Source organism: Apium graveolens, chromosome 8, assembly GCF_009905375.1.
Source record: "Apium graveolens cultivar Ventura chromosome 8, ASM990537v1, whole genome shotgun sequence".
NCBI lineage: Eukaryota > Viridiplantae > Streptophyta > Magnoliopsida > Apiales > Apiaceae > Apium > Apium graveolens.
This window is the reverse complement of record NC_133654.1, coordinates 205,921,287-205,936,709: the sequence shown is the minus strand read 5'-3', so window position 1 is coordinate 205,936,709 and position 15,423 is coordinate 205,921,287. Positions and strand designations below refer to the sequence as shown.

The window sequence follows — 15,423 nt, the reverse complement described above, 5'->3', positions numbered from 1 at the left end:
ACTTCTTACATAAAATAATAGACAGAGATGATGCGCCAAAATGGGAAAACATTAAGTAACGAAACTCTAGCACTAGTAGGAGCGATAAAGGGAGAAACGAATAAGTTGAAGGATGATTCCAAACACTAGAAGATGCGCTAATCGTCCATGTTATCAATTTTTAAGGGAAATGAAGTGATCATTTGACGTTAATCGAATTACTGACAATAACGAGTTATCATGCGAGCATTGGAATGGCTACAAAGCTTTGTACGGAAGAAAGAATCGTTCTCTCCTAGGTTGGGAAGAAATTGGTAAGCGGAGTATACTGGACCATAGTTGAGTCAACAGACCAAAGGAATTCCTAGAACTTATCTGAACCCGGCTAGTGGCAGACCAGAATAAATAATAGAGATACGCATACCGGAACTATAAAGACAGAAAGTACGAAGTAACTGACCAGGTATTGTTGAAAGTACCTCCCGAGGAGGGAGTGATGAGATTCGAAAGGGAAAAAAATGTTGAACCCAAGATTTATTGGACCAGTTGGAGAATTAAAGGACCAAGAAAGTTGACTTATAAATTAGCACCTTCGTCGAACGGTCGCCAAGTTATAACGAATACCACGAATCAAGGTTAGGAAATTTAACCGTCGTAGCCAGACATATGATTGAAAATAAGCTAATAAACTCGTAGCCAGACTTAGCGTATGTCGAGTAACGTGTAGAGGTCATAAGACTACAAGGACGAGTACCCGGAAATATATTAGATGAATGAGTGGAAATTTTATGAAGAGATCAAATACTACTAGGTCAACGTGAGAACTCGAGGTTGTCATGCAAGAAGCATATCCCTACCTATTTCTGAACTGATTCCGGGATGAAATCCTTTTAAGGGGGAAGACTGTAAGAACCCAAATTTTTGACATCGGTAACAGACCTTTATGGATAGTAATATAATAACTAGAATTTTTAAAACCTTGTAAAATGTTAAATAGATAGTAACCCTGACAGACGAGAAAAACTTTTTAGCCCACACTATGTAGTGAATGAGAAAATGAGTTTCGGAGTTGATATTATGATTATACGTACCAAATGAGTGTATGTAAACACTATTAGTTTTCGAAGAAAATGAACTTTGAAAAACGACCATATTTACGAGTCATCGAGGATTACGGGAATCGCAATATAATTAAAAGATTAAAACCCTACGGATTTATATCCAAGTATGATAATTCAAAACATAAGGAATAAATACGAAAGGAATTACGTCGCGAACCATTTACGAGAAAGTATTTCGAAAATGTGTAAGCGACCGAGCGAACGTGCAAACGATTAAATAAACGTAACGCACTAACTAACCATGGTAAGAAAGTAACCATGGTTACTTTATCAAATAGCTAGCTAGAGATAGGATGATCAACCAAGGCTAAACAAATAGTGAGCTAAAAGGCTAAGTTAAGTAGATTAGCTTACAAACTACAAGGCTAGCTAGTTTTCTTGTCCATGGATTTGGCAACAAGAATAAATCTAGGATCCTAAACTAGAAGATATCAATCAATATAAGATATCACAAGCTATCACAACCTCATTTCCATGAAGCAACCAAGAAACAACCAAGAAGCAACAAAGGAAGCAAGCATAAAAACTCTCCCCGTTTTTTCATTGTTTCCATTCGACTTCTTCTTCTTCACCAAGGAATTCAAAATCAAATCTCCAAGTTCTAGCCATGGTTAAATCCTCCCATTAATTCTCAAGCTTCCTAACAACCAAACTAAGGTAAGATAATTCTTTGATCTCTTTCTGTCAAGATTTGACGGGTGAAATAAAATCAAGAAAGTTGCTAGTGAATAGTATGAATAGTAACTCTTCTTTCTTTTCTTGATTTCAATGGTGGTTTTAGGTTCCAAAAACCATACCAAGCACTCCCAAGACTCCACCATCCTCAATAACACATCTCAAGCTTTCAAGAAAGGTAAAAAATCTTTTACCCAACCTTATTTAAGATTTAAGTTCAAGATCCTTTTAGTATGTAGTTATAAACATAGTTTTGGTCGGAGTATTGTGGTAATCTTGATGTTTAGCTAAGTAGATTTAAGGTTGATTGTTGTTGCCTCAAAAACATGATGTTCTTGAGAGTAGTTAGTGTATTGATGATGATGTGTTGATTGTTGGTGGTAGTATAATGATTTAAGGCATAAACGAAACTCCGATCATAACCGAAATTCACGTTAAAACGAACAAAACGTAACTTTAAGTTTCTGCAGAAAGTCCCGAAGATGTAAACTGTAGTTTCTTCAAAAATAACCCTGGATTATGATAGAAAATGTTATAAGGATCATTTAGGCGCTTGATTCCGATTTACGGATCAAAAGTTATGGTCGTTTTACTAAAAGTGATTTACGCGACAAAAACTGCTACAAGTTACGAATTTTGAAAATATAAAGGATCGACTTAAAAATGTTCATAAATCATGAAAATTTTACAGAGAGTAGTAAATTGAGTTTCCTAACTGCCATAAAGATTTCAAGTGAAAGTAATGATTTTTCAATTTTATAAAAATATCGGAGCCGAGATCGCGGGATTAGAAACCGTAGAATTCATAAGCGGAGCCGACGACGAAAATGAAAATGGACTTAAGATACTTTGAAAAAGGAAGCGACCATAATGTGAATAAGGACTTAAAGAAATAATAATGATAATATAGGTTGAGAGGGTGCATAATGCTTAGCGCATGAGTGCGGTTAGCCGTAAATTAGAACGGGACCTGACAAAAAGACTTGTGTTTATGATTATAGATTTCCGAGCGGAACCTAGAGCATCCTCCACCTCAAGATACCCAGGAAGATTTTTAAACCCTACCTTTTAAGAATTGTTGTGTTGTGAATATTTTACAAAACTGTGATGTATACATGAGATTGCTTTAAACTGTTTTACGAAGTTTGAGATGTATTACATTACTCAATCATTGATAATTTCTAGTATATGTTAATACCGAGTTCGAAATGTTATATTTAGACCGAGAGTCGGTCGGTGTATGCTTATAAAAACCCGGAGGTATCTCGGAGGAGTTTATAATTGAGAACGTTAACGCTAGCGAGTAGCGTGGCGTGTATATATTTTAGACCGAGAATCGGTCAGTAAAAATTGATGAAAACCCGAAAGTATTCTAGAGGTGTTTTAATTAAGAATATTAACGCTATGGTAGAGCGTGATGTATAAGTTGTAAAACGAGAGTCGGTCAGTTTTGTTTTATAAAATATAAACCCGGAAATCATCCCGGTGATATTATAGGACGATTAAAGGTCCATAGTAGTACGTTTTAAAAAGGACTCAACGTCCACTTACAAAATACTAAACACCTCAAAGTTTTATTAAAACGATTTCCAAAGATTGTATTCCCTGAACTATACTTTATCGTTCGAATAATAAATATCTATTTACTATTCATTTATTATGGGAGAAGTATTCTCCAGTGAATAATTATTTCAGACTCGATTACATATTAAAGATTATTATATTACTTAAACATAAATTAGTTGAGGAATATTATTTTAAATATTCTTTTAAAAGTATAATTATTCGAGGTTTAATTATTCAACGATTAATAATTGATTATTAAGCATTAGTTATTTAAATGGTTTAATCATGATTTAAAATCGTAGAACCTGATTTAAAATACTTTCTGATTTTCGGAAAATCGTTCGAATAATTTCAGATCGTCGGAGAATATTATCTCGACTCTTTTTTTATATTTTGAATATAGTTTCAAAAAGAAACTCCCCCTTATTTAATTATCAGTTGACAACGGTCAACTCACATCCTTAGTACTTCCTCCGAAAACTTTCGGAAGTACATATATATGTATATATATATATATATGAAGTAAAGCTATGCCTATCAACAAGCAAAACACTTGGGGGAACTTCGATGTGATTCGAGTTCTCGAGATATGATAGGATTTCTTAAGGACAATGGAGGGGTAGGATCCAAGTACTTCGTGTATTGGATAGACTACTGGTACCGTAGGAGACTGTATAATATGTACCTAAGGACCTGCAAAGTGTGTGTATACCCGAAATGAGGACACGTAGCCCGTATGCGGCAACGGTGATAATCGGGATACGGAGGTGTCGTCCTTCTACTAGTAGAAAAGATTACTTTTATCGTAGTACGACTGATCATCGTATGCGGTGGCTCCAGTGAATGTCCTATTCTTCCAATTGGAATTGTGATGCAATACTGTAACCCAAGCCTAGGTGTTGGGTTTACTATTAAGGTATTCGCAGTATAATAAAAATCCATTAAAGAATTGTTTTCATAAGAAGGTGTGTGTCACCGAGGAAACTAATTTCGAGTAAAACATAATTATCATATATGATGTTTTACGTAAGTTTATCATACAGTCATTTCATACTGTACATTATTATGCTGGGCATTATAGTTCACTCTTACTTTCTTTTAAATGACACAACACAACAGATTACCAATATGCTGGCATGGGACTTAATCACTTGAAATCGTGGGGAAAATCATTTACAGCTTTGTCTCAGGTGGACCAGAGTATCCAGATAGGTACAAGATGTTAGTAGTAATTATTGTAACTTCATGTAGAGGTTACGAATAATTGTTTAAGATCCTGTAAAGTACATTTGAGTGTAATAAAAGAAGATTACATTTTGTACATCGTTTCTAAGGCTATAACTTGGGTGTGTGTGCATGAGATTGGGGTCTGTTGGATTATTGAATCAACACAGGTTACACATGTGTGAAGGATGGCTTGACGACCCAGATTCCTGACCCCGGATTTGGGGCGTTACATATATTAGTATTGTTTAAAAAATTTACACTCAAACATGTGTTAAGAAATTTAATGTACCGATGATAAGCCTTATCCGAAATGAAATATTTATTATTTTTAATAATTATTTTTGAGATTGATGTTTATTTTTTTAAAGATAAATTTAAAATAATATTATTATTTTCTAATTCACTTCACAAATTCTCAATTTTTTTATATGTATTAAGTAAGTTTATAAAAAATCTTTTGAAGTGGAAGTACATTTAAGTTCAAAAGATAGTAGTAAAAAAATTATTATATATATAATTATCAATAAAATAATTTGTACTCAAGTATGATAGATTTAAATAATTTGGACAAATAATTATTGTCCAAGTTTAAATTTGCTAACAGACTTAGTAACTTTTTTCATACTCATATGGCATACTTTTTGTCATTATCATTATTTTTCTATAATAAGTTAAAAGTGTTAAAACTAAATAGTCATACACACACTTGCTAAGAAATTCTAAGGATAACTTAGAAGAGAATGTTGGGTCTGCAGATATGCTAACAAAACCACTTTAAAGGAGAAACATGCCTACATAATCCTGCTTGCGTAATTCATGATTCGTAGGGTCTATGCCGACAATCTCAGAAAGTACACATGCAATTCACTCGAAGGCACTCACTAGCATTGCCAATCTCAACACATGAGTTTATCGTAACATAAAAGTTGCTAGAAAACAACTCCCATAGAGCCATTGACTGCATACTTTACAGACTTTTCACTATTGACTATCTTCTCATTCAAATAAACAAAGTTCATTCCAAGCAATTCAGAGATGAACTTGAGACTTTCACTATCCATCATTTGACTGTATTTGCACTCAGAAGACCATCATTATGAAAAATTGACCATTCTTTTCATAATTGCAAGGAGACTTGTGTATACGCGCCGAGACTCTAGAAATTGAGAATCTGGTGAAGAACTTCCATTGTCGAGTCTTACTCTTTAGGAGTCTAATTATACAAAAATCTAACCTGCAAGACCCATAATAAGAACTTCCATTGCTGAGTCGATCTCCTGCAAATATCACATGATAAATCAAAGTAAAGTTAAAAAATCAACCAACACTATAATATTATGGTGCTTATGTTTGTTACTAAACACAAACACAAAGTTGATAGAAATAACAATTAATTTTTTTTATGTTGCTAGTGGTATTTGTATGCAAAAAATGTGTGTTAACTAATAGGAAAGTACATTTAAGATATCAAGACCCCACTTTTAGCTTTTACCAGAAGGAATGCATGCAAAAATAAAGCTAGTGTTGATCTATGTATTAGTATCTGATAGTTACAAATTCCAAGATAAATAAAAATTAATAATAATGCACTTATGCACTGTAATCATGTGTTGTCATTTAGGTGATTTACATGTTCAACTTAAATCATCAATATTGATATAAATGTTGGCGATGAATAGAAAGTTTGATGATCATGTCATGGCCAGAAATAGGGTATTCATCGATGCCATTAAACACGCTGACAAATATTTGGTCCAAAATTGTTTGATTGAGTCTTTGATGAGCATGCAAAAGGTCTGGTGTAGATGATAAATTTTGGAGTAATACTTGAGTTAGACATGACATATATGATAATGTTAACTATATATTAATATTAAAGTCTTGTAATACTCAATTTTAAGTTGTTGGATATATTAACTGAGAAATATATATTATGAATGTTGGAATTTGTGAAGGTAATATCCTTGCAAGAATCGGAATTATAATACTGTAATTTGAATAATTTGAGTACTTGTAGTAGCTAGTGTTGACATCACTTATATTTTCACTTCCGTTACTCCAAGGACCTACCTGAGTTTCTCTGTTGAGGTTGATAGTCGTATTCTCATGGTATAAAATGAGACAATTTCGTTAAGATCAATTTATTAAGAGTAGAATTTAATATCATCAATATATAAAGTTTCTTTCCTACACAATTGTAGAAAATTATTACTTGTAATGTTATACCTCTCTGTCCAGTTTCTTGTTCTTAGACCAAAGGGAATCATTATCAGCCCTAAGAGCATCATATTTTGTCTTGAGAATATTCAAATCTCTCTCTAATTGCTTAATCTTCCAGCTAGCCCTCATGTTCTCCAACCAAATAGTAATTTGTCTATATTGTAGTCCTAAAGACCTAGCCAACTATATTTTCCTCTCAGGTTTAAGCTTGTTACCAAACTCAAAACTCTTCTCAAGTGGCTTGGAGACCAAATAGATGCCTTTCGCGCTGAATGATCATTCTAATTTCACAATTCATATCGGAATTTTTTAAAACAAACTGAAAACGTGTAGTATTATGACACTCATTTTGACAAATTTGGAGATTGATTTTTTACATTTGGACTATGAATCATACACTATGTCAATATAAATAATTAAATTATACTACTTCAAACATGCTTCACATCACCAATATATACTAATCAAATTGTTTTTAAATAAATAATAAAATATCTCATCGGTTAGTGAAGACCTTGAAGAATTTGCAAGTTTGGACTTAAAAGAGTAACATAGATGTTTTGTTGGTGAGTGGAGCTTGTTGCACCTGTCAAACAAATTCAAAGATCAGTAGAATGGAAGTCAAACTCTCCAGGAGCATAATTATTAAATAAACCAAAGGTTATATGAATATGTGCACATAAAAGCTCTACATCCAGTGATAGTAATTGCAAGTTCCGTTTCACAAAACAGAGTTTGCAGTGAGGTAGGTTCTGGTCTGTATGAAATAAAAAGTTGTAATAATGTGGCCAGTTGTCTAGAAGAAAGTAAGATACATGTATCGAGATAATATGCAAGACTTATTATATAGTTCAAAACTTCTGGAAAAGATTAAATGAAGAATAAGCATGTAAATGGTGGGAAAGATAATTTAAAACATGCAAACCCTCTTGTTCTCCCGTATTTAAAATCTGTTATAAAAAAATTATTTTCAAAAATTATATGAAACAAATATTAGTTACAAATTTACATATATATTTATCTGCTAATAAATGTCTAAAATACAATTCTCTCATTATCACATTAATTGCTATGATCTGTCTATCACTCCCACAACTTATTTTTTTTCTTTTACTCAACGACTACCAAAATCTATATAAAAAAAGAAGCAACTGATTTTAGTTCTCTCTCTAATCTTTATTGGACTAATACATTCCTTATTGATTTACACCATATAGCCAGATCATTTACATTGGCCAGTTTCAGGGCTTCTCGAATTTGTTATAAAAAACATTTTTTACCAAACAATTTGGACTTCCATACTTCATTTTCTAGTTCTATTTTACTTAATATTTATTTTCATCTCAAATTTGTCACATGTTGTGTTATGGAGAAATAAACATAAATCAACTAAAATTATTTCTTATCAGGCTTACCTCATAAAACGGTTTAGACACATACAACGCGCATATAGAGATGTTAGCATTGCTGTCTTCCTAACAATCATGTTTGTGCTTATGCAGGGGCAACCTACTAAACTACATAAGAAGCGAAAATATGTTATCCAAGCAGAAAAAAAGAAGATTTTTACTTTTCCAAGCCAACATAATACCCCATTAAAATAAACTTGCAAGTTGAAACATGATAATCCGGATAATTACTGAATGTTGCACAAATGGAGTTGTTGGCAAACATATTAAATAGTCATCTCACCGGCAATATGCTAACTTCCGGTCTCTGTTCTATACCTTTAAAAGTTTATATTCCTTTAACTTCCCTTCATTTTGCTCATCTGCCTCCATCTAACTCCTGCAAGAAAAGAGAAATCTATAAATTTAAATATCTAAATACTTATGATTTCTACATAACTTTCATGTAAAAACTTGAAGTAGTTCTTGATCAACAAAATCAGATCCTTTTCAAGGCTGTTCAACTTACATAAAATAAGGCTTACACATTCAGAATTTGTTTAATTTGTGATGAAATATGGCGATATGTAAACATTTCCGATTCTATTGATTAGTGATGAAATAGCAGGCAATAGGAAACTATGACCTTGCATTATAACAACAAATAACCATTTCATGTAATTTTAGTTACAAATAGAGCCGAAATACAAACATACATAATATCAATAAATCTACACTCATTAACTTTATACCATAACCGAAATACATACAATAGCAGATCCGTACCTTATCAAATACAGCCGAGATATCTTATCCCACTTCATCATCTTTCATATTAATATCATTCTGCAAGAAAATAAAAAAAATCAAAACGAAGTTATTTAGATCTAACATCAAACAATTAGAGTGCAAAACTTAAGTTTTTACATAATCAAAAAATTAATTAAATCATGATAAGAATAAAAGGGCACTCGATTGTGCATCCCATCCACAATCGAAATATATCAAAAGCTTCATGAAAAATAATAATAAAACAGTATAAGAAAAAAAACAATGATAACATGGGCATACTTTTAAATCATAGATGAAATACAATGATTACACGTTTCTCACAAGCAACCATTGGTACTCATCTGCAATATAACCATTCAAAATTGTGAAATTGTGAGTATCATATAAGTAAATAAATCAAATATCTGGATAAACACACACACACACACATATATATATATTGCATATTCACAAAAATAATAGAGAATAAATTGTGAGAAGTAATACAGATTCATGAATTTGAATATTTTGGAAAGATAAACTTGATACAATAATATGGATGTGATTTTAATTCAAAAAAATTTGAACGTAGTAATTAGTTGCTATAACCAGGGAAGTGTATAGATGGATATATGGGGTTAGTTTCTATATATGATAAGATGAATTTTAATTTGAAAGATTATGGATATGTGTATAATATAAAGTTTTATGTGTAAAAAAATAAAATGGGTCATGGATCATGGGTCATGGGTAAATTTTATATGAGTAATCTGTATATTATAAATTGCTGGATAACCATTTCCTAAGGTTTGGTATCCATATTTTGGCTCAGATATAACTTTTAACTTTAATTTGACCCAGTGGATTATTCATTTTTAGGTTTGGTATCCATATTAGGTTTCTAAAAGATCCATATATTTATTATGACCCATTTTTTATTGTGGAAGCTTTGCAATACAATTATAAATATGAATTATGTTACTTATGGTAAGTTTTTAATACAAATTTGAAGTAAACTTTAAATTTTGACAGATCTATTTATAGAAATAATCTCATAAAATATATAACATAAAGATAACTTATGTAACGAAAGTAGTTCTTAAATAAATTTATCATAATATATAGATGCAATACACTTATTATATAAATAACTTAATCTTTCAAAATTAGATTATTCAATTTTACTTATAAATTTATTTGTTTATTTTATTAAATAATTTTTGAAATACTCGTGGACAAAGCAGGGGTTATAAACTAGTAGTATCCTTAAAACTAATATAATATAGATAGATACGGACCGCGAAATCGATTTATTTCATTCCTTCGAAATGAAAAAAAAACGGGTTTATTCGTATTATATGGTTTGGAACAAGTTGACTGTTATGGATTGGATATTTGGATTGGACGACAGGCTCAACAAATAATCATGGATCATGCAATGCGTCCAACGATGCTCAAGCCTGTCCCATAGTGTCATCACTTTAGCATCAAATACGAATATTCTTATATTTAAAACTGTATCTTATGTACATTTTTCTTTTATTGATTAAAAATACAGTTTTTGGATTTTAACATATTTTCCAAATTTCAACTATTCATAATAAACCAATCCAATCAACTTGCACTTTTAATCAAGACTTATTTTTCACATTCACAAATATTAAAATTTTAAACTGTATCTTACAAATCACAACCAATTTAAAACTCATTATTCATAAGAAGAATCCTAATTTATCAAAAAAATTAACAATTTAAAAGTAAATTTATCTAAATACTTAAATAATTGAAATAATAACTTATGTTTTAATTTTACGACACTTTTTAATTTTAAATTATTGGAACAAATTTCAGTAATATCTTAAGAAATGTCAATTAACTATAGCCTACTAGTAATTTGAGACATTTTTTTTATATATTAGTCCAACGAAATGACTTATGTTTGTGTTATATTATTAAAATAATAATAAATTTGAATTATAATTAAAGGGAAATAAAATTATGAAATGTGAGAGAATATGTATAAGAACGGAAATAAATTTTTATGTGAAGAAATAAAATAGAACATGCATAAATATCTTTAAAAATGAGATGATATTTTAGTTTTTAAGACATACTGTTAGAGTATGATGTCTCAGTTTTTTTTAAAACAAAATTTTAGAACACTCTTAAACTTGATTTAAATGGTTTTTTTAAGAAATATCAAAAGAACCCTGTACCTTACAACTCACAACCACCAATTTTAAAATATAATCAAATCAAAATCGTAAGTCTCATTTTAATTTCGATTGAAATCAAATTAAAATTGGACCAATTTAGTCAATTTTTTTTGAACTTACATACCGAGATGACCGGGAAGTAGGGTGTAGCGGCACGGATCATAACGTCAATTAGTGAGACATGCCTTTTAATGATCCGACATGCTTTTTTACTAATTTTTTTTATTTTTTAATAATTATTTTAATATTAAAAATATCCAGAAATAACAAATATAATTTTAAAATATTTACATATATTTAAATATCTAAAAAGTTACTAATTTAAATGATTATTATTATGGTATTTGGTTGTTCCACTCAACTAACTTTAATTTTATATTCAAGTTCACTGTATATTAGTATAATACAGAAAAATTTTATGGAGACCACTTTTTAATCGGAAACCTTAGAGACCACATATGTTCAACAATCAAAATACTATAAAATTTATTATTTTGTGAAGTATGTTCTACGAGTATCACTAATTTTAATTTATTAAAATTATTGAAGATTATTTAAGTTTAATAAGTAGAATGTGTATGTTCTGCAAGCTAAACAAATATTCTGCAAATTTAACATGTTTTACAGAATAAAGTATTTTTGTAATATTTTACATGCAGTACATATATGATATTCAAGATTTTGAATAAAATAAAGATCTTTGTAGAACATGATTCACAAAATAATATATTTTGCAATGTTTTTATACAACATTTAACTTGCAGAATATAAGTGATCTCCAAGATTTCCAAAAAAAAGTAGGCTAGGTAAAACTTAACCCTAGTATAATAATTATTTATTAAATTTTATTATATTTAATTGATAAATGACATATCATTTGAGCATGATTTTTGGCAAAAAGCACGCAGGCATGGCTTCGGGAGACCCGTGACAAGCTACCCTAGCACCTAGCAGCGAAGACAACGACGGACACCAATATCAGGGCTAAAAAAGAAAAAGGTAAAGAAGTATAAAATAAAACTGGGTTTAAAATTTAAAAAGAAAAAAGTTTACAGCAAAACCCTTGTTGTCCACATATGAAATCAATCGCTATATAAAAGTAGCACTACAACAAGGCAAGCACTAAACAGTCGTCCACTCTCTTCTTGTTGTTGATACATTTGGTCTTGATATCATCGCCTTGTATCAAAATATGGCAAAGGAACCAGCTAGAGTTCTCGTTACTGGTGCTGCCGGTAAATATCACTCTTCCAGATCTATTTGTTTTCTTTACTGTTAACACTTTTTTTTAAAAAAATTGCTGTTATTCTGTGTTAATTTTTACTCATTTTATCTCCTGATTCAATAGATCTACCTGAATGAAATTAATATTTAGTGATCTGTGTTTGGTTGTACTGTTTTTGCTATTATTAACTGCTTGTTTCTTCAGGACTCATTGTAATTTTTATCATAGTTCTCATCTTCTAGTTAGAGTTATTTGGTTTCGGTAGTTTGTTGTGTCTCGGTTGTATCCATTTATTGTTATATTGTTTGATCTCTCGCTTGGACTGGGTTTTGACAAAACAATGAATTAAGATAAGTCAAAGGAATTTGTTACCTTCCGCTGGTTAGTCAGTCTAGATTAATGGATTTATCGACTAAGAGGCAGAATTAGGATTTGAACTCCTGATTATATTTGTTTCGATAAAAATTATGCTGAGACTTATTTTTATTTAGCTAGCAGGACTTCTCATCTCTAGACTTGTCAGTAGATTACTAGAGAGTAGGCTGAAGTTTAACTTGGTTAATAAAACTGATAATTAGATTTCAATATAAGCTTGTATTAGAAGAATCTCATTCCCATTGAACGGGTTTAAATCTCATGATGTAAATGCTACCTTAATGGGGAGGTATCGTAGAACTAGTTCCAGCCATTGGATCTTATATAAGTGTATCAACGAAAGCTTCTATGTTACAGGACAAATCGGATATGCTCTTGTGCCGATGATTGCCAGAGGAGTGATGCTGGGTGTTGACCAACCTGTAATCCTCCACATGCTCGATATTCCACCAGCTGCCGAGGCATTGAATGGAGTGAAAATGGAGTTGGTGGATGCTGCGTTTCCTCTCTTGAAGGGTTTGTTCTTACACTCTTTGGTTGTAACTTATAAATTAAAAAGAAATAACTAGAACATCTGTATAACTGTTTATTTAATACCTTTCTGTATTATAACTTGTAACAGGTGTTGTTGCAACAACTGATGTTGTCGAGGCATGCACTGGAGTTAACTATGCAGTAATGGTTGGTGGATTCCCTAGGAAAGAAGGCATGGAAAGGAAGGATGTGATGACAAAGAATGTGTCCATTTACAAGAGTCAAGCTTCGGCTCTCGAGAAGTATGCTGCTGCAAACTGCAAGGTAACTGAAATTCCTTCTTATCGTTATAATCTGTAACTTGAATCTTAGCGGAGCCAAGCAAGAGATGTTTGTGTACTATTGTTTTATCTGAAGATGTATGCGTTTGACGTGTAGAATAAATTAGGGAGAGGCATTTATATTTAAATGCCAAAAGAAACTAGTAAGTCAGCATTCTACTCGTTCCTGATCATCTTATGCACTCTATTAGGAACTGAGATGAGGGATAAGAATTCAATTTGTATGATTACTATATAGCTTCTGATGTATAATTTTGATTTTGATTGTACGTTTAAATTTACATATTTTTATAATGTTTGTTGTGGTGTTCTTATATACATGTTTGTTGCCAGTTTCACATTCTTTTTACCATTGCTTTTGTTCTAATTTGAATAGTCTCTTAATTTAGGTCTTGGTAGTTGCTAACCCTGCCAACACCAACGCATTGATCCTAAAGGAATTTGCACCATCGATTCCAGAGAAGAACATAACTTGTCTTACAAGGTTAGATCATAATAGGGCACTTGGTCAAATCTCTGAGAGATTGAACGTCCAAGTATCCGATGTTAAGAATGCTATCATCTGGGGAAATCACTCATCATCACAGTATCCTGATGTCAACCATGCAACCGTTGGGGGAAAGCCTGTCAGAGAGCTTGTTGCTGATGATGAATGGTGAGTTGATAAGATTCTATTTTCTTGTTTATCGATATCCATAGCATTCTTGATGGCATTGATTATGCAAATTGCAAACTAGTTACATCTGTACCCATATCTAAATTAATGGATTTCAATAATTTTAGGCTGAATGGAGAATTTATTAAAACTGTTCAACAACGGGGTGCTGCAATTATCAAAGCTAGAAAGCTCTCTAGTGCACTATCTGCTGCTAGTTCTGCTTGTGACCACATTCGTGATTGGGTCCTTGGAACACCAGAGGTTAGTCCTGTGTAATTTCGGTTATGTTCAGCTTTACTGCCTCATTTGTTGCTCTTACTTATGCTTTGCAATTGTTACTCGGATTTAAATATCTTCTTTATGCACATTCTAGGGCACTTGGGTTTCTATGGGAGTATACTCTGATGGCTCATACAAGGTGCCTGCTGGGCTCATCTATTCCTTCCCAGTAACCTGTGCTAATGGAGAATGGAAAATTGTTCAGGGTAAGGCTGCCTTCATATAAAAAATACTGCAGGGTTACTTTAGTATGTATGTCTCTAAACAATCATCACAGTTTTTTCTTACCTTTTACTTCGATTTCTTGTAGGACTCTCCATTGATGAATTTTCAAGGAAGAAACTGGACTTGACGGCCGAGGAACTTACTGAGGAGAAGTCATTGGCTTACTCCTGCCTCTCTTAAATTTCTAATCTTCTTGTAATTGCAACTGGAAGAAAGATCTAATAATGCAACCGTCGTGTAATTGCAAAACGGTAATGATGCAACAGGTTTATATGTAGATCCTCATTGTTGTTGGATCTATATAGTTTTGTGTTTTCTATTCGGGAATACTTAAAAAGTCTAGGTTTCAGAGACTGTCACTCTGTCATGGAGAGGTGAACATAACCTTGTCAAACTGTTTAAATGGATGTTTAATGCCCATTATGATAAAAATGACGTGTATTTTGAATTGCCTTTGATCACTTTAAATATCCGTTGTAGTTTAACTATGAGCTGCTGTGGGGCTGCAAATGATATGTATTTTTCCTATGAATTTATTTTTATTCACGGTTTATGATTTACGATTGTGGTGTATACCAAAATTTCATCCGAGATGATCCCGGGAATAGTAATTAATTTATATTTGAAGTGTAGTATCGAAGCCTTGAATATAATTTGAGGGTCGGTTCGGTTTTTACCCCAAA

The 15,423-nt window shown here is 31.7% G+C and overlaps 1 protein-coding gene across 1 annotated transcript; it reads left to right on the top strand.

The window, feature by feature from the left end:
* The first annotated feature begins 12,211 nt into the window (after positions 1-12,211).
* Positions 12,212-15,193, top strand: LOC141677275 (malate dehydrogenase-like). Its single transcript, XM_074483126.1, has 7 exons — positions 12,212-12,398; positions 13,121-13,279; positions 13,386-13,561; positions 13,968-14,233; positions 14,362-14,497; positions 14,610-14,721; positions 14,826-15,193. The coding sequence occupies exons 1-7, from the start codon at positions 12,356-12,358 to the stop codon at positions 14,918-14,920; spliced, it is 987 nt and encodes a 328-aa protein (XP_074339227.1). The 5' UTR covers positions 12,212-12,355; the 3' UTR covers positions 14,921-15,193.
* Positions 15,194-15,423: the final 230 nt, after the last annotated feature.